This window comes from Chiroxiphia lanceolata, chromosome 18 (genome assembly GCF_009829145.1).
Source record: "Chiroxiphia lanceolata isolate bChiLan1 chromosome 18, bChiLan1.pri, whole genome shotgun sequence".
Classification (NCBI taxonomy): domain Eukaryota; kingdom Metazoa; phylum Chordata; class Aves; order Passeriformes; family Pipridae; genus Chiroxiphia; species Chiroxiphia lanceolata.
In genome coordinates, this window is record NC_045654.1 from 4,338,028 (window position 1) to 4,357,091 (window position 19,064).

The 19,064-nt window shown below is 46.5% G+C and overlaps 4 protein-coding genes and 1 long non-coding RNA gene across 6 annotated transcripts in view; 2 read left to right on the forward strand and 3 right to left on the reverse strand.

Annotated features, from left to right (window-relative positions):
• MSI1 (musashi RNA binding protein 1) overlaps positions 1-7,680 on the reverse strand; it is a 74,623-nt gene extending 66,943 nt beyond the window's left edge. The window contains exons 1-6 of the mRNA XM_032706302.1: positions 7,347-7,680; positions 6,501-6,567; positions 4,749-4,895; positions 3,138-3,213; positions 747-867; positions 258-372 (exon numbers count right to left, since the gene is read on the reverse strand). The gene's annotated coding sequence lies outside the window, so the exon portion shown is untranslated. The remainder of the gene's footprint in view (positions 1-257; positions 373-746; positions 868-3,137; positions 3,214-4,748; positions 4,896-6,500; positions 6,568-7,346) is intronic.
• Positions 7,681-7,796: 116 nt separating this feature from the next.
• Positions 7,797-9,427, forward strand: LOC116796051 (cytochrome c oxidase subunit 6A2, mitochondrial). Its single transcript, XM_032706307.1, has 3 exons — positions 7,797-7,935; positions 8,153-8,292; positions 9,166-9,427. Exons 1-3 carry the CDS (start codon positions 7,833-7,835, stop codon positions 9,244-9,246), a joined length of 324 nt encoding a protein of 107 aa, XP_032562198.1. The 5' UTR covers positions 7,797-7,832; the 3' UTR covers positions 9,247-9,427.
• Positions 9,428-10,907: 1,480 nt separating this feature from the next.
• On the reverse strand, positions 10,908-12,437 carry TRIAP1 (TP53 regulated inhibitor of apoptosis 1). Its single transcript, XM_032705412.1, has 2 exons — positions 12,245-12,437; positions 10,908-11,554 (listed from the first exon to the last, which is right to left on the reverse strand). The coding sequence occupies exons 1-2, from the start codon at positions 12,389-12,391 to the stop codon at positions 11,471-11,473; spliced, it is 231 nt and encodes a 76-aa protein (XP_032561303.1). The 5' UTR covers positions 12,392-12,437; the 3' UTR covers positions 10,908-11,470.
• A 24-nt stretch (positions 12,438-12,461) lies between these two features.
• Positions 12,462-14,709, forward strand: GATC (glutamyl-tRNA amidotransferase subunit C). 2 transcript variants are annotated; one of them, XR_004360101.1, is made up of 5 exons: positions 12,467-12,607; positions 12,921-13,087; positions 13,485-13,588; positions 13,965-14,305; positions 14,395-14,653. XR_004360101.1 is itself a non-coding variant. In XM_032705403.1 (4 exons), exons 1-4 carry the CDS (start codon positions 12,515-12,517, stop codon positions 14,018-14,020), a joined length of 420 nt encoding a protein of 139 aa, XP_032561294.1. In that variant the 5' UTR covers positions 12,462-12,514; the 3' UTR covers positions 14,021-14,709. The 2 variants fall into 2 exon arrangements, 1 of the variants encoding a protein (XP_032561294.1); XM_032705403.1 differs by having other exon boundaries at positions 12,462-12,607; positions 13,965-14,709.
• LOC116795613 lies at positions 14,632-19,060 on the reverse strand. The gene is made up of 3 exons (XR_004360102.1): positions 18,928-19,060; positions 15,246-15,445; positions 14,632-14,903 (listed from the first exon to the last, which is right to left on the reverse strand). It is a non-coding gene; the product is annotated as an uncharacterized LOC116795613 (long non-coding RNA).
• Between the last annotated feature and the right edge of the window lie 4 nt (positions 19,061-19,064).

Sequence of the window (19,064 nt, forward strand, 5' to 3'; positions counted from 1 at the left end):
GTGCCCACAAACAGAAAAGCTCCTCCAGCTCACAATAACTCAGCAGGCTCCTGCGATTTTCAGAGCCTGCATTACTGTGTGCCCATGTCTGCTGTCAAATTACTGCCTGGACACGGGCTCCATGGCTAACCTCAGCCTCACCCCAAACATGAAACTGCCTCTGAGCCCTCAGGAACATTCATCTTCTCCTGCAGCTCTTCCTACACAAAGTGGTGTAAACCTGGCTGATGCTTCTAGGAAATAAAGAACAAGCTCACCCCTCCGAAGATGTGTTATGGTTTGATGGCCTCTTTCTGCAGTCTACTGAGAGTGGCTGTGCTCCATGTCATGCATCAAAACAGATTTGAAGGGTGGACAGTTCTCCTGAGGCTTCTAAAGGAAAATAGAGATGAAAGCCATAAAAAACAATCCTGCACACACAGCAGAGGTTGAAAAGTAAAATCTAAACATAAGTTCATTTTCCCTTTAGTGTAAGCTCTGGCAGTCCCAGGACTGTTCTAACTTCTAGATGCTTGTCATGGCTGTGACATCACAGCAGAGAGGGGAAACCCTGAGTACATTTATTACAACTTCAGCCTTTCCTTAAACCCCCCACCCTGCCCGACTCTATCTGAGGCTGTGAAAAGACAATAATAACAATACGAAGCTGCTCCCAAAGTTCCTACAAGGGAAACAGATATTTTCATGTCCTGCCTCACTGGAGATACCTGTACATAGGAAAGATGCCATGCACAGATCACACAAACCTGTAACTGAGGTAAGTCAGAGATGTTATTGACTGTAATTGCTGTTGTCTGCCTCGACCTTCTCCTCGAGGTGTCTCCACCTCCCATTATAATGTCACAGCTAAGGGAGTTCCCCGGTGGTCTGCAAAGAAGCAAAAGAGCAAGTGGTTAAGAGAGAAGTGACATTGTTTACATAACATTAAAATTAATTCTAAATCAACAATTCAGAGAAAGTAACATTATTGCATAAAAGCAGACTAAAAGAGATTTCATTGATAGACGGTGCTAACAGCAACATTTTGTATATATAAAGCATTCTGTACCCAAAATCCTCAAAATGTTTTATAAAAAAGAATACACTGTCTTTCTCCAGTGTTTGGCAGAAAAAGTGAGGCATAGGCATTCACAGGGTTTTGTCAAAGTAACTGACAGTTTACCACCAGAAGGAAGAACAGAATCCAGGCTTTTCCATCCCTTACTCAGTTATGTGCATTATTTTAAAGCAGGCCTTGGATTTACTCATTTTAGTGTAGGTTGGGTAAAACAGAGCACTAAAGCAGAAATATACATGTGTTCTACATCTTAAACCAAGATTTTCCTCGTGGAATGGCAATAAGGATACTCTGTAGCCTAAGGTTTTCTAGGCAGCCATAAAGCCTCCATCCTCTTGACTGTGCTGGTAGCCAGGATAACCCCCAATCCATATTCTATGCCCAGTGCATGCTGTAGGAGGGAAAGATAACAAAGGCTGTGATAGAACTCCATCAGGGAAGTCCTTTTGGGCCCCACTTCCATCAGCTCATAAAAGGAACAGCCTGGACCCACATGCTGGGCTCTGCTAAGGCTGCTCCAGGCTGCAGCTCTTCATTTGCAAGAGAAATGATCCATTCCCTTCCCTCTGACCTCTGCAGACACTTCAGACTGCTGACCTCGTCTGCCCATGGCTCCCACCACTGCTGGGCATCCTCAAAGAGGTGCTCCTGGACTAAACCCTCTGCCTTCCCAGGCAAGCTGAACTAACACAGCTCCAAGAATCCCAAATCAGGGCTCCCAGGAGGCTGCTGGTGCATGAGTTGGGAACGTTCAGCCCTGAACACATTTATTTCTTGTACAGAAAAGCAGAGGACAAATGAAAAGGAGAGAAAGACGAGAGGGTGTAAGTTTAGCTTTGTCAGCTGAAGTCAGAAAACACACTTGCCTGTGTGTGAGTGTGCACTTGACAACACAGATCTCTTTGTTGAAACCACTGACAGCTACACCTCCTGTAAGTGTGCAGGTGTTCAAGAAGGTCCTGCAGTCCCTGTAGACAACTTTTTGGCTGGTGACTGGCCACTCTCATCTCTGCAGTAGATTTCCAGACTCAGTCTTGTGTCCAGGGATGAAAGGTGATAATGCTACTTCAGCAGGGGAATCCCCCTGCTTGCATTGCATCCCAGGAAAAAGACACATCTCTCCAGACATGCTCATCACCCACCTCTACCCTGGTACTTGCAGCCTTATTACCAAGAGTATCACAATCCAAAGACTTCTGCTCTTAAGAGCCCCGTTCTAAAGAGAAGATTACCCTGTTCCACCACTAAGGACACAAAGGCTGAACTGTGAAATCAGTGCTGGTTTTAAGTCCAAGTTCAGAGTCCTACTCACTGGACTAATCTCTAGACAACAACATTTTTCTGCTTGGTAGAGAGGTGGGAGCCTTCAGGTCTGGAAGAATACTGAGGTCCTCAGGTGGAGTCACAGATATAAGTATCACGAACTAATATCCTTTTCAATAAAAGTGGCATAAAACCAAAGGAAGCTAGGTCAGTTCTTCTGCTGGTCTCCAAAGAATACCCAATTATCAGAGTGAACATAACCATCTTTAATAAGTAAGCTGTTTTGGAAGCTGAACTGTTTGTTCCAAGTGCCACATAGACACCAGCTCTTGCTGCTGGCAGAAGAGGCCTGTGAATCAGAGCCTGAAGTCTGATGCAAGAGAAGTTTGGGCGTCTCAAGCTGCTTTCCCCAGCAGAGAACAACCCTATTAGTTTGAGAAAGTCCCCTGCCTGCTTTCTCTCTGAGTAATTAAGAGTGAAATCCTCCTCTCAGTGACCCCAATGCTCTCAGCCTAGGCTGATTTACACATGAAAGGAACTCTCTGAGGGACTCTCTCCCTTTCACATTCACAACCAGGCAGGACCTATAAATAAAACCTTTCTGAAAACAGGAGCTTTCAAAAAGATCTGTGTATGTGCACAAATGTGTATGAGAGAAAGGGTATGGCTGTGTGCACTCGAGGATGTGTGTTTGCATGCGTATGTGAGGCGTGGGTGAGAAGAATGTGCATTCAGACACCAGCCCCCCTGCAAACAAGTGTCCTCAGAAAAGTATCTGCAGGGATGAGGAGTGTGCACAGGTACTGGGAGCACTTACAGGAGCCAGAGGACATGTCCAGGCTGGTTTCCAGCTAGCACAGTTCCAGGGGTTCACCCAAGTCAGCTGAGTCACTCTGGAGTTACACATGGAAAAAAAGAGAGCCGATGAGAGCACGACTGTGATGCACTTTCCCTCCACAAAGCAGTAAAGTACTTGCAGAACAAACACCAGTGGTTTGCACTGCTTTGGCTGTAACGTGGGAGGTAACAGGGAATCAGGTCTTAGGGCATGTGTTCCTATGGTTTTGACAGAGGGTGAGATTTTTAAATGGCTGCATCTTCTCAGCTGCCCAGGAGAGAGAGAAGAGTGTTGCATTTTCCAGGGCTGTCATTGTTCAAAAGTAATTTTTAGTTTTCTGGAACACAAAACCCCTCAAAGTTTGAAAGATGAACAGGACTGACACCATGAAAATGAGGGTCAGAAAATCAAAAGGACTGTGACTGCCTTTACATCAGTAGTTATAAACACAAAAATGCCTAGATATGGATCTCTAGTGTCCCTCCCCCACTGTCCTCTTCATCCATGTGGCTGCACAGGATATCTCCCCTTCCATGAGGCCTAAGGAGGACCCTACACAACTTCCAGGAAGCTGGCAGTTAGTGTGACCCTGCCCTAATAAAAAACAGGTGAAAGAGAGCCAACCAGGACAGACCACAGGGCTTCACAAAGCAGGTTCTGCTCTGTGGGTCTTTGCCCCTGTAAGAGGCAGCTTTTTAAGACCTGGCTACAACGTGATAATTTGAGAACTGCAAACTATTCCACTCCACTCTTTCTGACCAGCTGAATCATTTGCTTTACTGAAACTGTGCCCATGCCCTGTGCTAACACCAGCAGTCGGGATGTACATGTTGTAGAACCACAGGAGCTGCTCCACTGCTTGGTGGGAGGGAGACTCCAAGGGGGTGAGAGAGGGGCAGGAGAGGTGCTGCACCCTGCACCCTTCTGACTCCATCCCTGATGATCACAGCTCTCGGGTCTCTCCCCTCCCCAATTCTTATGCAAACATTAAGAAAAATCAGGCAGAATAAAAAGGCACAAAGCAGGAGACACAAGGAGTGCAAAGCCTCGCAGGAGCACACAAAGCACAAAATGTCTCTTCTGCCCGTTCAAAAGACTCTTCCCCGCTCCTTGCACCAGGCAGGAGTGTGTGAGCAGGGATGCAGAGCTCCCCTCCCACTGAGATCGCAGCTAAAGCCCTCCCCCAGTTCCCAGGGTCTTCAAATAGAGATTTGCATAGTAGTTCCAGATCATTCCCGAGAGAAGGGACAATGGCTCTCTCAACGCCCTCTTTCCCCCCTCCCTCCCTCCCAAAGCTGATAAAGCCCTGGTGAAAAGGGGAACAAAGGATTTACAGATGTCAGAATATTGATTTCTGCCGTTCCAGGACTACAGGGAGAAGATGAAGGAAACTTTTGCCCGCAGAAACTCTGTGAAGTTTGAGACACAGGCGCTATCTCTGCAGCACTTCTGTCTATCTCAGCGTTTGTTAAGACAGTATCTGATGGAGGGAACGTTTCTATTCGAGAGGGATGAGCCTGAAAACTTGGAAACGCAGAGGCATAAGATTACAGTCTCCAATCCCAGAGAGCGCATTTGTTGTTCCCAGACGTGCTGAACGGAGAAGCGCTTCCAGTGAAAGCAGTTTGCCACCAGGCGGGCCGGGCCGGCATTGCTCCGAGCGCTCGGGATCCATCCCGTCTCATCGGCGGTTCACGCTGTTATCCGTGCCCTCCTCTCTGCTACTCACCACTTCGGCTGGGGGAAAAAAAAAAAAAAAAAAAAAAAAAGAAAAGAAAAGGGAAGGTGAAAAACGAATCTTTGGAAAGTGGCCTTTGATTCTGAATCGTAGTGGAACCTCCCTATCTCAAAACTCAATACAGTGCCATTACCTGAAAGCTAAAGCCTCCTACTTCCACAAGCATTTCTGTGCCCAGTCCATACAAACCCGAACTTGCTTTTGTGCCACAAACATTCTTTTCCAGTGTAGTGAGTCAACTTCACCTCTACTGAACTCCACCTCTGCCAGCTCACTGCAATCATTCAAATTTTGCTAAACTGAACAGTGACATGACCCAAACTGCCACATGTCACTGCTGCACATCCAGCAGGAGACAGATACTGGGCAGCCAAGTCAGGTTAGGGGAGTTCTGGCCTGACCTCCACCTGTCCCACCACCACACTGAAATTTCTTCCTCTAAGTGTCTGGCTCCCAGCACTTTATAGACATATATATATATTTATTTTCCTTCTCAGGGCTAATTCTGTAGCATTTATGCACTCAAAGGGCTCCCAGGATGCTGGATTTTTTTGAAAAATGTATGCATTGAAACTTGCTCAAAATACTGGATTTAGGCCCAGATTTTTTAAGATAGTAAGCGAGTGTCTAAATCAAGCTCAAGGCCCTCAGATAGGTCAGTTTTGGGAAAACACCCCCTTTCTGAGAGGCAGCAGGGCACAGCAGTGAGTACAAGAGAGGGTTCCCATGCCATGGGTCAATAATCCAGACAGAGCTGCAGAGCCAGCGCTGACTTTTCACTCCTTTTCCCCAGACCTTTGTAAAAACACGTGCTGACTGTCAGGAGGACTGCAATCATCACAGTGATAACAACCATCACATATTGCACTGTTAAACTTACTTCATACAACCACGTCAAAACATTGCTCACAATACTCTTAAAATATCTAGGTTTCCTCAAATACCTGCCTGTCTTCCCCCAGCTAGAAGAAATTATTCACATGGAATCTTTTTTGTCTCCCAGCAGCCACTCCTAATTTACTCAGCATTTGAATGAGATGTGAATCAGAGCCACTGGAGTCCTGACACACCTCATACAGAGATTAATCCCAGCTGTTGGGATGATAAAGACTAAGATACACCCATTTTAAACCAATGTCACTCAGGCTGTAATGAAACTGCCACCACACTCAGGTTCAGGGCAGACCAAACCCCATTTTCAGTCACTCTCCACGAGCTTCTTGCAGTTCTGTGGGTAGAAGTGCTCACGAGGGGCATCTGGAGCAGCTGTGCTAAGAGAACTTTTCCTCATCCCAGACATAAGTTTGCTTGTTTTGCTGATCCTTTGTTTTCTCTCATTTGTAAACGTTTGTGTCTGTTGCTTACTTAAAAGTTTTTTTGCTACACACAAAAGTGGTTTTGTTTATGTAGCTCCTGCTACAAGTTTGCTTTAGGACAGAGAACTTAATCTTGGTTTCATCACTCAAAAATTGTACAAAATAATTCTCGGATATTCTGTTCCCTTCAAAAAACCACATGCAAATTCCTTTTAAATGAAAAGTCTGATATTAGACATCTCATAAACCTGAATCCAAAGGATGAAGGTGGGGAAAGGCAAAATCTACCTTCAGTGTGGATTTAGCAAAGCAGGTGTGCATGCACATGGTGAGCTGCAGTGGTTTGAGGGCTGTCCTGTACAAAATACATCATACCAGTGAAGACAGAAGAGCAGTTCTGTAGGTACACACAGTGCCACGTGGGAATAATTTCTCCTTTCAGTATGAAAGCAAAACTGTTCTTGAAATTACTTATTAAATAAAATAATATGAAAGCAAATTATTGGAAGAGGTAATAGTAATTTAAAAAAAAAAAAGATAATAACAAAGAAACCAAAGCACTTTTAGCAGTTTAAACTGCCAAGATACAGCAAACAATTGAGCAGTAGTTGTATGCCAAGATGTGTTTCATAACAGCCTTCCAACATCCTGGCCATCTTACCATTCCTATATGCTACACAGTAAATTGGACACAAGCCCTGCTCCAAGGCTGGTCTGAGAAGTCCCTTCCCCAAAGCCCCGTTTCTCTGCTTTCCCACTGTTAAAATATTTACACTCGCTATGGGAATCCTCTCATTTTACTGTGGGGTTTTAAGCGCTGAAGATGTTCTCTCCGTTTACATGGCTTCTGCCAAAGGTCACCCAGCCAGCCACCAAGCTCCAATGAAGAACTAAAATAGGATCTAGACATTTGCAAATTAATTACGATGGTTTTTTTCCCTTGAAGTCTTGTGTTTATTCAAGTGATGTTATTATTTCTGTGGAATCATTCCAGGAATCCAAATAAACAAAAACACATTAGTGGTAACAGAACTGCCCCGTTCCAAGGGGCCCTTTGATCCCCTCACGCCTGGGACATCCCTACAGCGCCAGAACTTTTCACTCTCTAAACTATTTATTGCTCTCTACAATTACCTGGGGGTGTCGGTCCCTTCTCCCAGGAAACGCAAGACAAGAGGACACAGTCTCAAGGTGTGCCACGGGAGGTTTACGTTGGACACTAGGGAGAATTTCTTCACAGAAAGGATGATTAGACATTGGAACGGGCTGCTCAGGGAGGCGGTGGGGTCACCGTCCCTGAAGTGTTAAGACTGGGCGCGGCACTGAGTGCCCTGCTCTGGCTGACACGGTGGCGTTGGGTCGCAGGTTGGACTCGATGACCCCAGAGATCATTTCCAACCTAAACGATTCTGTCACTCTCTGTTTCTGTGTCCGAATAACGCCGTGACTCTGCCAGCGCTGCCCGAGACCGGCCCCGCCTCGCCCCCGCCCTCAGCACCAAAATGGCGCCGGCCCCGCCCTCAGGAGAGCCCGCCCTCAGTGACATGCCCGACTCAAGGTCGGCGGGGCCGGTCCTCGGCCCCGTTCCGGTTCCGGTGCCGGGGAGCGGTCGCGGAGGACATGGCGGCGCTGGCGAGGGTGTCCCGGGGGCTGCTCGGCGCCGCCGGCCCGCGCTCCCCGCCCGCGCGGGGCATGGCGGCCGCGGCACACGAGGGCGGCGGAGGTAACGGGGGCCGGGCGGGGCGAGGGCGGGGCCGGGGTCGCGCTGCCCTTGAACGGGCGCTGCCCTTCGCGGGAGCGGGGCGGGCGCTCGGTGCGAGCCCCGCGGAGCCAGGGCGGCCTCGGCGGTGTTCGTGAGCGCCTCGTCAGCGCGTGAATTGCGTTCGAGGCGCTCTGGGGTCACTAACGCTGATGGCAGCCGTGGTTGTTCTCCCGCCCAGCTAAGCTCTGGAGGATGTTGACCTTCGTGGTGGCGCTGCCCGGCGTGGGCGTGTGTATGTTGAACTGTTACCTGAAGTCGCAGCAAAAGCACGAGAGGCCCGAGTTCGTGCCCTACGCCCATCTCCGGATCAGGACCAAGGTACCTCTGCGCTGTTTGAAAGCCCTCTTTTCCTCGCGGCTGCTGTATCTGAGCTCACTGCAGCACCTCTTGCTTTCCCATCTGCTCAGTGAGGTGCTGTGCATACACAGCCGCGATCTCACCCCAGGGCTTTGTTTCTGAAGCAGTGAGTTTCTCACAGCTGTTCCCACCGCCAAGTGATCCTCCTAAAAATGTCCTGCTGAAAAACGTTTCAGTCCTAAAGCTGCTGTACTTAAACTAATACACAGCTAAAAGCTAACAGAGGGCATCCCAGATTCTCAAAACTGGAGTCCTCATGTTTTCCCACAGGAGACAGTGCAGGAGCAAAAGGGTTCGACTGCCTGAGCCTTAATACCTGTTTTTGTGTCTGATAGCACAACAGTAGATGGTTAAGCAAGAGCAAAGATCTTGCTCTTCAGAGACTGTGGCTCCCAGCTAAAGGAGACAGTTTTTCAACCATTGCTTCCTACAGCCTGGGAACAGATGCCAGCTTGCTTAATTCACCAGCCTGTCAAGCTGTGTGGTCACAGAATCACATAGGTTGGAAAAGACTTCAAAGATCATCAAGTCCAACCTGTGACCCAACACCACCTTGTCAGCTAGACCATGGCACTGAGTGCTGTGTCTAGTCTATCCTTAAACACCTCTAGGAACGGTGACTCCACCTCCCTGGGCAGTCTATCCCAATGTTTAACAACCCTTTCCATGAAGAAATTTCTCCTGATGTCCAGTCTGAACCACCCCTGGCACAGCTTGAGGCTGTGTCCCCTCATCCTGTCGCTGATGTTTGAGTCTGGAGTGCTGCTTATTTCTGATGCTGTACAGATTGTTCAGGAGCTGCCACTGGCTTATTTATCTCTCTTCTTTCAACAGCCTTTCCCCTGGGGTGATGGGAACCATACCCTGTTTCACAACCCCCATGTTAATGCTCTCCCAACTGGTTATGAAGATTAAAGGTCCTGACTACAGCCAGAACTTTGGCTCTCCCCATCTTGAAGCAGCATGTTGAGTGGGAACCATCGTTTCTGGGGTCATAATTTCAGAAACTCTGCATTTGAGATGAAGCTGAGTGATTTTAGTGGCTTCTGTGTGTACTTGTGATGAGGTCCTTTAAATAAACAACTCTGAACGTGAATTTAGGATTTGACTGTTTTTTTAAAATCTGAATCCTTAGAAATTCTTTAGTGTCTGCTTAAAACATGGAGGCTTCCCCCAGGACACAGTGCAGGAGTAAAGGGGTTTGACTGCCTGAATGTTAATACCTGTTCTGTGTCTGATACACAACAGGAATTCACTTGGCATAGGACGTGACTCAACTTCATGTTCTTCATGTCTTTTTTAACTGGTGACTGTAAACTCACAGCCAGAAGAACAGGTATGCAGATTAAAATTCAATATATACTGAAGCACATTCTCCATAACCAGCTATTGCAATATTTATTCACAGTCATGAAGGTGATTTTTCTCTTGGGCCCTTCTGGCACAGGGAGTGGCAGCAAAGATGTTGAGCTAAGCTTTGTGTGCCTTCACAGCTTTCCCCCTCAGCTCTCACATTTTCAGGTGTATCAGTACATATCTTGCTCACAACTCTGCTTTCCATACAACTGCAGTCTGATTGTTTAAAGTCACTCACAAAGGTGTTGCAAAAGAAAACACAGTTTTGGCCCCACTGCACATACTTGTATAATGTGTATTGTGTCATGTAAAAGCTGCTTAACCTACAGGGTTAAGCCTGAGTCTGTGCCAGCACATTCTTTTTCAAGTTTCTCCTTGCTGCAAGTCGACTGTTTTCCAATTCTTTCTTTAACTTCTCTGTTTTTTACATGGTACAAAACTGAGCTCTTGTCTCAGTTGTCATTAATCCTGTTCTTCCCAAAAGGAAGAATGCAGCAGCTGCCTTGGCATCTTGCTGTTGAAAGGAGTGACGGATGGCAAGAGAGAATCTCCAAGTGGGTGCTGCAGGACACCCTTCCCCGTGTTTCAATGCAATTTATTTCATCTGCTTACTAGTAAAACGACTGCTGAGACAGTTTTTCTGTGTTAAAAGCACTGATGAAGAAGGCACTGATGGGCACAGTTGTTTTAAAGCTGACAAAAAACACGCTACATTTAGTCTTACATGAAAGATCACAGAAAAGCAAACTGGTTGTATGTGTTATTCCTGTTCTTCTGCACAAGGCCCAGATAACTCAGTGTCTGGGCCAGCTTTAAAGTTTGAGAACTGCACCTTTTTTAGTTTTTTTTTAAAGTAAAACCTCTGAATAATCCATCAGGTAGTGATTAAAAGCAAAGAGTAAAGCTCTTTTTTCGTCACTGTAATTCCAGGATAATTAGGAAGTTGACTTCTCTTTTGTCCCCAGGCCATAATATTCTTTACTGTTTCACCTGTGTTGGTGTAAGGAGAGGGGCCAGCTTTTCCCCATCCCTGTGTGAGGATCATGCCACGGGAATGTGTAATGCTAAAGGAGAGAGAATTTGAGTTCATGGTTGGGTCACTACCTCAGAAAAGGCTCAGTAAGTCACCTCTCCTTAAAAGTCTCTTCAGCTTCTGAGGAGGCCACCTCCATCCCTCCTAGAGGCCACAATCAGATTCTACTGAACAGTTCTGAACTTCAAACAAAATATAACCTGGTTATATTTATTTTAGCCAAGCTGTTGAAGGCCCAGTAGTGCTTTCAGACCAAACCTGTTGCTGACAGAAAATGCTTTAGCCCCTCAACGTTCAGGATGACATGAAACAAACTTCTTCCACCAAAATTCAGCAGCATAGAGAGGAGACAAAGTAAATCAACCCCCTTCATATTTTTAAACATTTTCAAGTGTTATATAAATAAGCAGAAGAAACCAGTCACAAAGAAATTATCTCAGCCCGCTCCAATCAGCATTCCCTCATTACAGAGTACATTCAACAGGAAGTTAGGTCACATGGATTTTTAAGCTGTTAGGTGCTGAACCACCACCAAAATTCACTGGAAAAGAGGCAGCAGTTACCACATGATCCAGTCTTTTTGGTTTTTGATTTTAGCTGTTTGTTTCCGCAAGCAGAGAAGATTCCTCGCTTCTTAGAAAGCAGTTAATAAAGATCTAAAGGTCTTATCCAGGTGGCACCTGGTGGTACACCTGGTGATAGTGCTTAGTCCAAAGGTTCATATCAGTGACTCCACCCAAACAGCCAAGGTCAAGAGGAGTTTTCAGTTTTTCCTTTGCTCGGGCCCATGAATTCCAGGCCCTCAATGGGTATGTCCTTTTCCTTTATTGCTTTCTGAAAAGGAAGAAAAACAAAACCAAAAAAACTAAAATTGACATATCTTTATAGTGCTACGTGATGTAATCTTTGGTGCAAAACACAGAATCACAGAATCAATGAGGTTGGAAAAGACTTATGAGATCATCGAGGCCAACCTGGGACCCAATACCACCGTGTCAAGCAGACTGAGTGTGTCCAATCTCTCCTTAAACACCTCCAGGGATGGTGACTTTGCCATCTCCCTGCAGCCCATTCCAATGTCTAATCACCCTTTCTGTGAAGAAATTTGAGCTGATGGCTAACCTAATCCTTCCCTAGCACAGTTTAAGACTATGTCCTCTCATCCTATCGCTGCCTGCCTGGGAGAAGAGAGATGGTCTAGAAAAAGTGATCTAGAAAAAAAAAAAACAATAATGAGGCTGGTTTGGATAAAGCTGCAATGTTAAGAGTTAGTCAAGTATGCACCGAGAGTTCACTGACAGCATGGATCCTATCACGGAAACGAGCCGCAGCCTTTACACCAGCGGGATGAAGGTGTTACATCAACAACACAGCGAGAGAACATCTGCGAAACACTCCGCGCCACGACCGACAGGAACAGGGCGAGGCCAACCCGGCGGGGCGCGAAGCTGAGGCTGCTCCGGGGGCCGCGGCAGGAGCTCGGGGCGGGGGAGCTCGGGGGCAGCACGGCGGGGCCGGACCCACCTGCACGCAGAGCTGGTACCGCTTGAAGAGCTGCCCGCAGGGGTCGCCGGCGCTGTCGCCCTTGAGGAACTTCTCCGCGAACCAGCGGTTGAAGCACTGGTCGTACTCGCGCTTGAGCTCCGTGCACGCCTCGCCCACGCTGTTCATCGCGGCGGCCCCGCCGGGCCGCTTCCGGGCGCGCCGCCCCCCGTGACGCACATCCGGCGCGCGGCGGGGCGACGTCGCGCACGGGATGTGACGTCACGGCCCTCGGAAAAGGGAAGGCGGGAGATGCGGGCGCTGTCGCTGGCGCGGTGGGTCCGCGCCTGGAGGGTCCCCCCGCGGGGGCACAGCGGGCACGGCGCGCACCGGCCCCCGCCGCAGGTACCGCAACCCCTCGCGAGGCGGGAGGGACAAACACTGAGTGAACTTCACTAAGTTCCCCGTAAAAGCTGGAAAAGCCCTTTCAGACCCAACCGTCGCCCTACAGACAGCGGCCGGGACGCATGTCCCGGCCGCTGTCTGTAGGGCGCCGGTTGGGTCTGATGGTGTCAAAGGGCTTTTCCAGCCTTAACGGTTCTGCGGTTCTTTGTACACTCGGGTTTTGCTGCGGAACAAGTTTTTAGTTTAAAAAAAAAAAAAAAAAAGCACTATTAAACTTGCTCGGTTCTGCCTTTTTTTTGTCCGGATTTGACAGCAAAAAGTGTCGGTGGAAGTGCTGGACCACCTGGAGCACCTGGCCCTGGTGGATTTCCGTGACTCGGAGGGCGTGGAGCGGCTGCAGAAGGCGATCGAGTTTGCTGACCAGCTTCATGAAGTGAACACTGACGGCGTGGAACCCATGGATTCAGTCCTGGAGGACAGGTGATGGACCACAGCAGCCTCCTTTTATCTGTTAATCTGTCAAACTGTTCGCTTTTGTGACCTTTTATCCCTGGGAATCACCCTTCGCTTACAGAAATGGCCCCTTTGGTTACAGAAATGTCTTATCGTGGTTGTGTGTGGGAGAAAGATGCCTCTGGCCCATGTGATCCTTATGTGTGACCACAGCAAAGGTGAACTTCAGTTCCCTGGTCTGTCTTGTCATGATTGGTCTGCACACGCTGCTCCTCAGACATCTGTCAGTGGCATTCTTGGGTGCTTCAAAATGTTCCAGTACTTGTCTCAGTGCTTACTTAGGACCAGAACCAGGTTTAGCGATGAGCTACCTTTCCTACTTCATAAAATAGCCTAAACACAACTAGTAATCTGTGTTCTTCAGGTGTCTGTACCTCAGAGAAGATGATGTGACAGAAGGCAACTGCACCAAAGAGCTGCTGCAAAACGCCAGAGAGAAGGTAGAGGAGTATTTTGTAGCCCCACCAGGTATTGACTTGTTTGTAAAAACCTCTTAATCTTTCTTGAATTAACCTGAGGAATATAACCTGCCATAGCTGCACTTACTTTCAGGAATCCTAGCTAATAATAGGGAAGTAGTAAAATAAATGTAGCCATCTGTGTAAAACTGTGCAATTTGTTGGTCCTAAAGCAGTACAGAGGCTGATCTGGCTGAAGTTACTGAATGTGTTGAGCAATTCTCTCCAGGAAGTCAGTCAGGACTTACTTCCCTGACTTGCTCAGGGAATTTAAGCTGCCTGAACATACTTAGAATAAACCAGAGAAGCACATTAGTGCCAAGTTGTACAACCTAGAAGGTAACCTACTGCTGATCTCATAAAACTTCCTTTTTGTTTTCCCTCAGGTAACATCCCTTTACCAAAGCTGGAGGAACGAGACACTTTTCTGCAGGGCTCTTAGTGACAGCCCAGAGCCCAAACACCCTTTCACTATTTTATCTGGGAAAATGAAGTTTTGTGCAGTCACAGCTGAAATACCCTGACTTGTATTTTGGTCAAAAGAAGAGCACTTGCAAGACAACTTACAGAAGAGAGAAGGTGTAAAAGTTTAGTAATGGTACTGAAATACTCGATGTCTGTGAAGCTGGAAGGCAGATGGCCTTAGTGCTTTTGTTTAGCAAAATTAATTTCATGTTATTCTTGAAGATACCGAATGGCTTAAAGGCTTTAAAGAGAACATTCACAGGTAATGACTAAAACCACCATTTTTCCTCAACAACTTTGTTGGGGAAACGAGAGGTTGGAAGGCTCTATTTTTGTATTTCTTGCCTGTAGCTCAACTCTGGCTCTGACCTGTCAGAAGTAACAAAGTCTGGTGTGGAGGAGGAGTCTGTAACATTGTTGAGTATCTCTGTGGCATATGGACGGTACTCAGGGTTCGGTTATTGAAGAAAAGGACTTTGAGAAGACGAATCAAATATTTTGCTTGTACTGAATTATTTCCATTTTATCTCTGTTCTCCATGTCTGCCTGGGTTACCTTCTATTTCCCACTTTGTATTTCTGTCCTCATAAATTAAATAACTGAAACTGTACATAATTTGAGAAAAACACAAAAATGTGTGTTCTAAAATAAAAGGTGCTTGCAAAGAAGTAGCACAGCTCCAAGAACAAGATGAGCCCCCCTGACTGACTGGAGAGGCCAGGAGACCATCACAGGAGGAGGTGCTGTGCAACATAACATTGTCACTGTCTTATCCTGGCAGAGGATTCTGAGGCATCCTCGTGGAATCTCCAACACTCAGAAGCAAGATAAGCCAAGGCTCACTGAGAGAAACCAGAGACCTGCTGAAAGAAAAATACTGCAGCAAACTAGAACCAGATAGTCCACACCACTCACTTTCAGGCCATAAGGGGCACAGTAAAAGGCTGAAAAACATATGTTTTTTTCCTGGGTGGTGCCCTGTCTACATACATATGGATTTAATAATCCATAATTATTTATTCCAGTTGTAACTCCACGCGTTAAAAGAGATCGTATGGAATTGTCTTCAGAAGTGCTGGAAAAGGCTGAAAAATCACCAGTTCTGAGTCTGCTCTTGTGGCTCTTGAGAGCCCAACAGGAGAAGGAAAGTGGCTCCTCCATGGCTGTGCTGGCACACGTTTCCCCTGGGGGCAGAAACTCACCTTGTGACATCATAAATTGATGTCATCCAGCTTACACAGTGCATGTTCTGTATCTTTCTGCAGAGAAAAGCCATTACTCCCATTCCATCTCATAACCAGATTGCTGCTATGTGTCCCTTCAGCTCCTGCCAGCTGTGACAGGGGATGTCCTGAGCAGGGACTTAGAACTATTTCTGCTGTGAACTGCATCTTCCACATCCCTGCAAACAGCAGACAATATACATTAGAGATTAATGATACATGTGCCTTGTTTCTTGACATCTCAAAAGTCCACCAAGCATAATACAAGCATCATAATTCGAAAAACACGGAAGAAAATACTAAAGCCTTTGAATAATACTGGTACTAGGTTGAGCCATTGGTGGCTTGTTCTTAATACCATGTAGTCAAACTGCTTTGCTCTTTGTTATGTGCCATGTATTTAATGGAAAACCTTGGCTGAGCTGGCTTTGCTGGTGGAAGAAATCACAGCTTCGGGGTAGGATTCACTTTCACTCGCTGCCCTCAAAGATTGCATGTCTGGTAAGCTTTGAACTGTTCTTTTTCTGGAACTGATTTTTTTCCCCCAGATTTCTCTGTCAGGAAATGAGAGCAAACACTTGTCCCACTCTTACTTGTCCAGTTACTTCATTATTTGTTTAAGCTTCCATAATATACACACACACATATTTGCATATGCATAAAACATGTAATTACTATGATACCTGAATTCTTTCAAGGGTACTGAAGTAAAGCCTGTATTTAACCCCACTAATCAAATCCTCTGCAAAGCTGTAATGCTGTATTAGTGTTTTAGTCTTGGGCTTTTCAAGATTCAGACCCTGCAAATGCCAAATTTTTACAAATATACAAGCTCAGCCTAAAAGTAATTTAGGATGCACATATAAATCATGACAAGGAAAGACGTACTCAATCGTGTTAGCAGATAATTCCCAGTTTGAGAAATTCCTCCTTGTTCTGTCCATTTTGGCCTCATCCTTTTGACCATCAGAGAGAATGGGGACAATATTATTTACATAGAAAAAGGGAGAGGAATTTGAGAGTGGACTGCATGGCTGTAGGAGCTTCCAACCCGAAATAGCATCGGGTAACTATTTAAAAGCAAACCAACAATTTGGATAACATGATCCCACATTCCCAATGCTAAGCTTAAAACTGCCAGTTCAGTGCTGCTCCCACACACTCTGGTGAGAGAACAGACTGCCTGCTGCTTGTTCCCCACAGCCCAAACTGCATTTAAAGTGGAAAACACACATTTCCTTAATGGAGGGGTTTGCTGCAACTTCACCACTAATGAGGGAATTACAGCCCTGACTCAGACACCTGCAACCACCAAAACAGAAATGCTGGCAGGGGCTGGATGAGCTGCCTGTGGGGCAGAACATGTCAGTGCCTGAGCCTGCCCTTGGCAGGTCTGACGTGGTGGGTGCTGAGCCCCCCAGGATGCTGCTGAGCCCCACTGGGCCCTGGTTGCACCCTGAGGGTGACACAAGGCACCCATCGTGTGCTGGTTCACCTGCTTTCACTGCAGGGCCCCAACCTGCAACTGGAGCATATGTTTCCTCTGGAGACCACGGAGAGAACTTGACTCAGACCTGCCAAGATTTTTCCACCCCTGTAAATCTGTAGATATAAAATTGGATTAGAAGCCCTCGCATGTGAATTCCAGGTTTACAAAGAAAATGTCGATGTGGAGACTTCTTCAGTTTTACAGAAAGAAGATGGTAGTTGTTTTATTGCTAATAATGATTATTCTATGTTTTGATAGTAACTGGAAGCCCTGGAAAAAATCCCTATTAATACAGCAGTATGGTGTGCAACAAAGAGCAAAAAAATACCTCTCCTGCAAAGTGCTTGCAATCTAACCTCCATCTGCAAGAGGAATCTCATGATATGCCTTATCCAGTTTCCTTCAGCACCTCCTCTACCCCAGCTATCATCTCCTGTGTGCATTTGTTCTGCCTTCCCCTGCAGCTCTGCCCTGGGGGAAACTATACTTTTATATTCTTGATTAACAAGTAGGGCTCTAATGTCTCTCTTTAAAGCCCTGTATCTTGGGCTTTAATGTTCCCCATTAACGACATGTATCTCACCCACACTGACATTTCCTGCAGTCGTCATCACATCTGTTTCCTCAGCCAACCATTTCTTAATAAATGCACAGAAATTTGCCTGCAGCTACCAAACACAAGCGCCTCCTCAGAGATTCATGGGTGTTTCTGAAGTTTAGTGTAAGCACTGGGAAGACTGTTAAATGGATCAGTTCTGTCAGCACAAAATTGTCCAGTACTCAAACAACCACTGCTAGTGCTGCAGATACTAAAGACTCTTCTGTAAATTAATTACTTGCTGTGGCCCCAAGACCATTCAGAGCTTCTTCACGTTGCTAGCACACAAGCAAAGCTGTGAACTGCATCTCTCCTCTTTGGAATGCTAAAACCTGGGAGCCAGAAGTTATTCCTGAGATACTCTAGAGTGACAATAGTATTACATTATCCAGTTTCAATATTTTTGGGGGTGGTATATCTTTTCTGAGGTTGTCTCAGAGCTTGCAAAAGCAAAGGGTTGCTTGCAGTTATGCTGCTTTTGCTGTGAATGACACTGAGCAGGCAAATATACTGTACTAATATGAAAAAATATTTGCATTTCAGGTGAGGTGGATGACTGCTCTTGAGGGTACAAGGAAATGGGAGTCCTACCAACCAGTGTTTGAAAACCTCTTCTAAGTCATCCTGTGCTGTTTGCTATGGACGTGGTTCCTGTTATTAACAGATCACCAGCTCTGGAAGACTCGACAGCGATGTTTTATCTGCTGACAAGAGCATAAGCAGAAAGTGCCCCAGGGAGAGTGAAACTACCTAAACAGAGCACCCAGGATCTCCCAAAACATCTTGCTTCATTTAAACAAACAAACAAAAAAAAAAACCCAAAACCAATCAAGCAAAACAAAACCCTTCACTTCATGAACAAAGTTTGGAGCTGACTTGATCATACACAGTAAAGATAAGTAAGAGATTTCTCTCTGAGGTCATTTAGTCTGAATTGAAAACAGCTGAAAACAGACACGTGATCAGGACATGGTCAGAACTGGACAGATGCTCAAGTGCCATTTACAAGCTATGGAACTCCTTCCTTTGACAGGGGTGGGCTTTGCTCTCAGTAAAGGGCATATTACTGAAAAAGCTATCCCAGATAATATCCCAATATTATTTCAGTAATATCCCATATTACTGAAAGACCTATTCCCAACAAGAGCTTGTTTCAAAAGAGAAACAAAGTCTGTTGCAGAGATTACTGGGTTAAACTCAGTGTCTCGGTGATCCAGGCTGGGGCAAGTAATAAAATGGCTTTTGGGGTGCACATATCAACTATGGAAAGGTGCTTTACAGAAGCTGGTGGACACATTACAATTCCTTGGAGGCTGAGGGTACTTCAAGCAACAAGTTTTTTGCAGAGAATCACCAGACGACGCCAGACAGAATCACAGAAAAAATGAGGTTGGAAAAGACCTCTGAGATCATCGAGGCCAACCTGCGACCCAACACCACCGTGTCAACTAGACCAGGGCGCTCAGTGCCGCGTCCAGTCTTTCCTTGAACACCTCCAGGGACGGCGACTCCACCACCTCTCTGTGCAGCCCGTTCCAGCGTTTAATCACCTTTTCTGTGGAGAAACGTCCAACTTCAACGTGCCCTGGCGCAGCAGACGGGTAGCACGGGAAGCAGGACCAAATCCACAGACCCATCCCAGCGGGTGCGGGCAGTGCGGGGGTGCTCCTGCTCCCCCCTCACCCCTGCGGTCGCCATGGCAACGGACGCG

Coding starts and splice junctions, on each gene's coding strand:
- LOC116796051 (XM_032706307.1), top strand. CDS start 7,833: ATGGCGGCGCTGGCGAGGGTGTCCCGGGGGCTGCTCGGCGCCGCCGGC. Junction 7,936..8,152: donor GGCACACGAGGGCGGCGGAG/GTAACGGGGGCC, acceptor TCTCCCGCCCAG/CTAAGCTCTGGAGGATGTTG. Junction 8,293..9,165: donor ATCTCCGGATCAGGACCAAG/GTACCTCTGCGC, acceptor TTCTTTCAACAG/CCTTTCCCCTGGGGTGATGG.
- TRIAP1 (XM_032705412.1), bottom strand. CDS start 12,391: ATGAACAGCGTGGGCGAGGCGTGCACGGAGCTCAAGCGCGAGTACGAC. Junction 11,555..12,244: donor GGTACCAGCTCTGCGTGCAG/GTGGGTCCGGCC, acceptor CTTCCTTTTCAG/AAAGCAATAAAGGAAAAGGA.
- GATC (XM_032705403.1), top strand. CDS start 12,515: ATGCGGGCGCTGTCGCTGGCGCGGTGGGTCCGCGCCTGGAGGGTCCCC. Junction 13,088..13,484: donor GATTCAGTCCTGGAGGACAG/GTGATGGACCAC, acceptor TGTGTTCTTCAG/GTGTCTGTACCTCAGAGAAG. Junction 13,589..13,964: donor GTATTTTGTAGCCCCACCAG/GTATTGACTTGT, acceptor GTTTTCCCTCAG/GTAACATCCCTTTACCAAAG.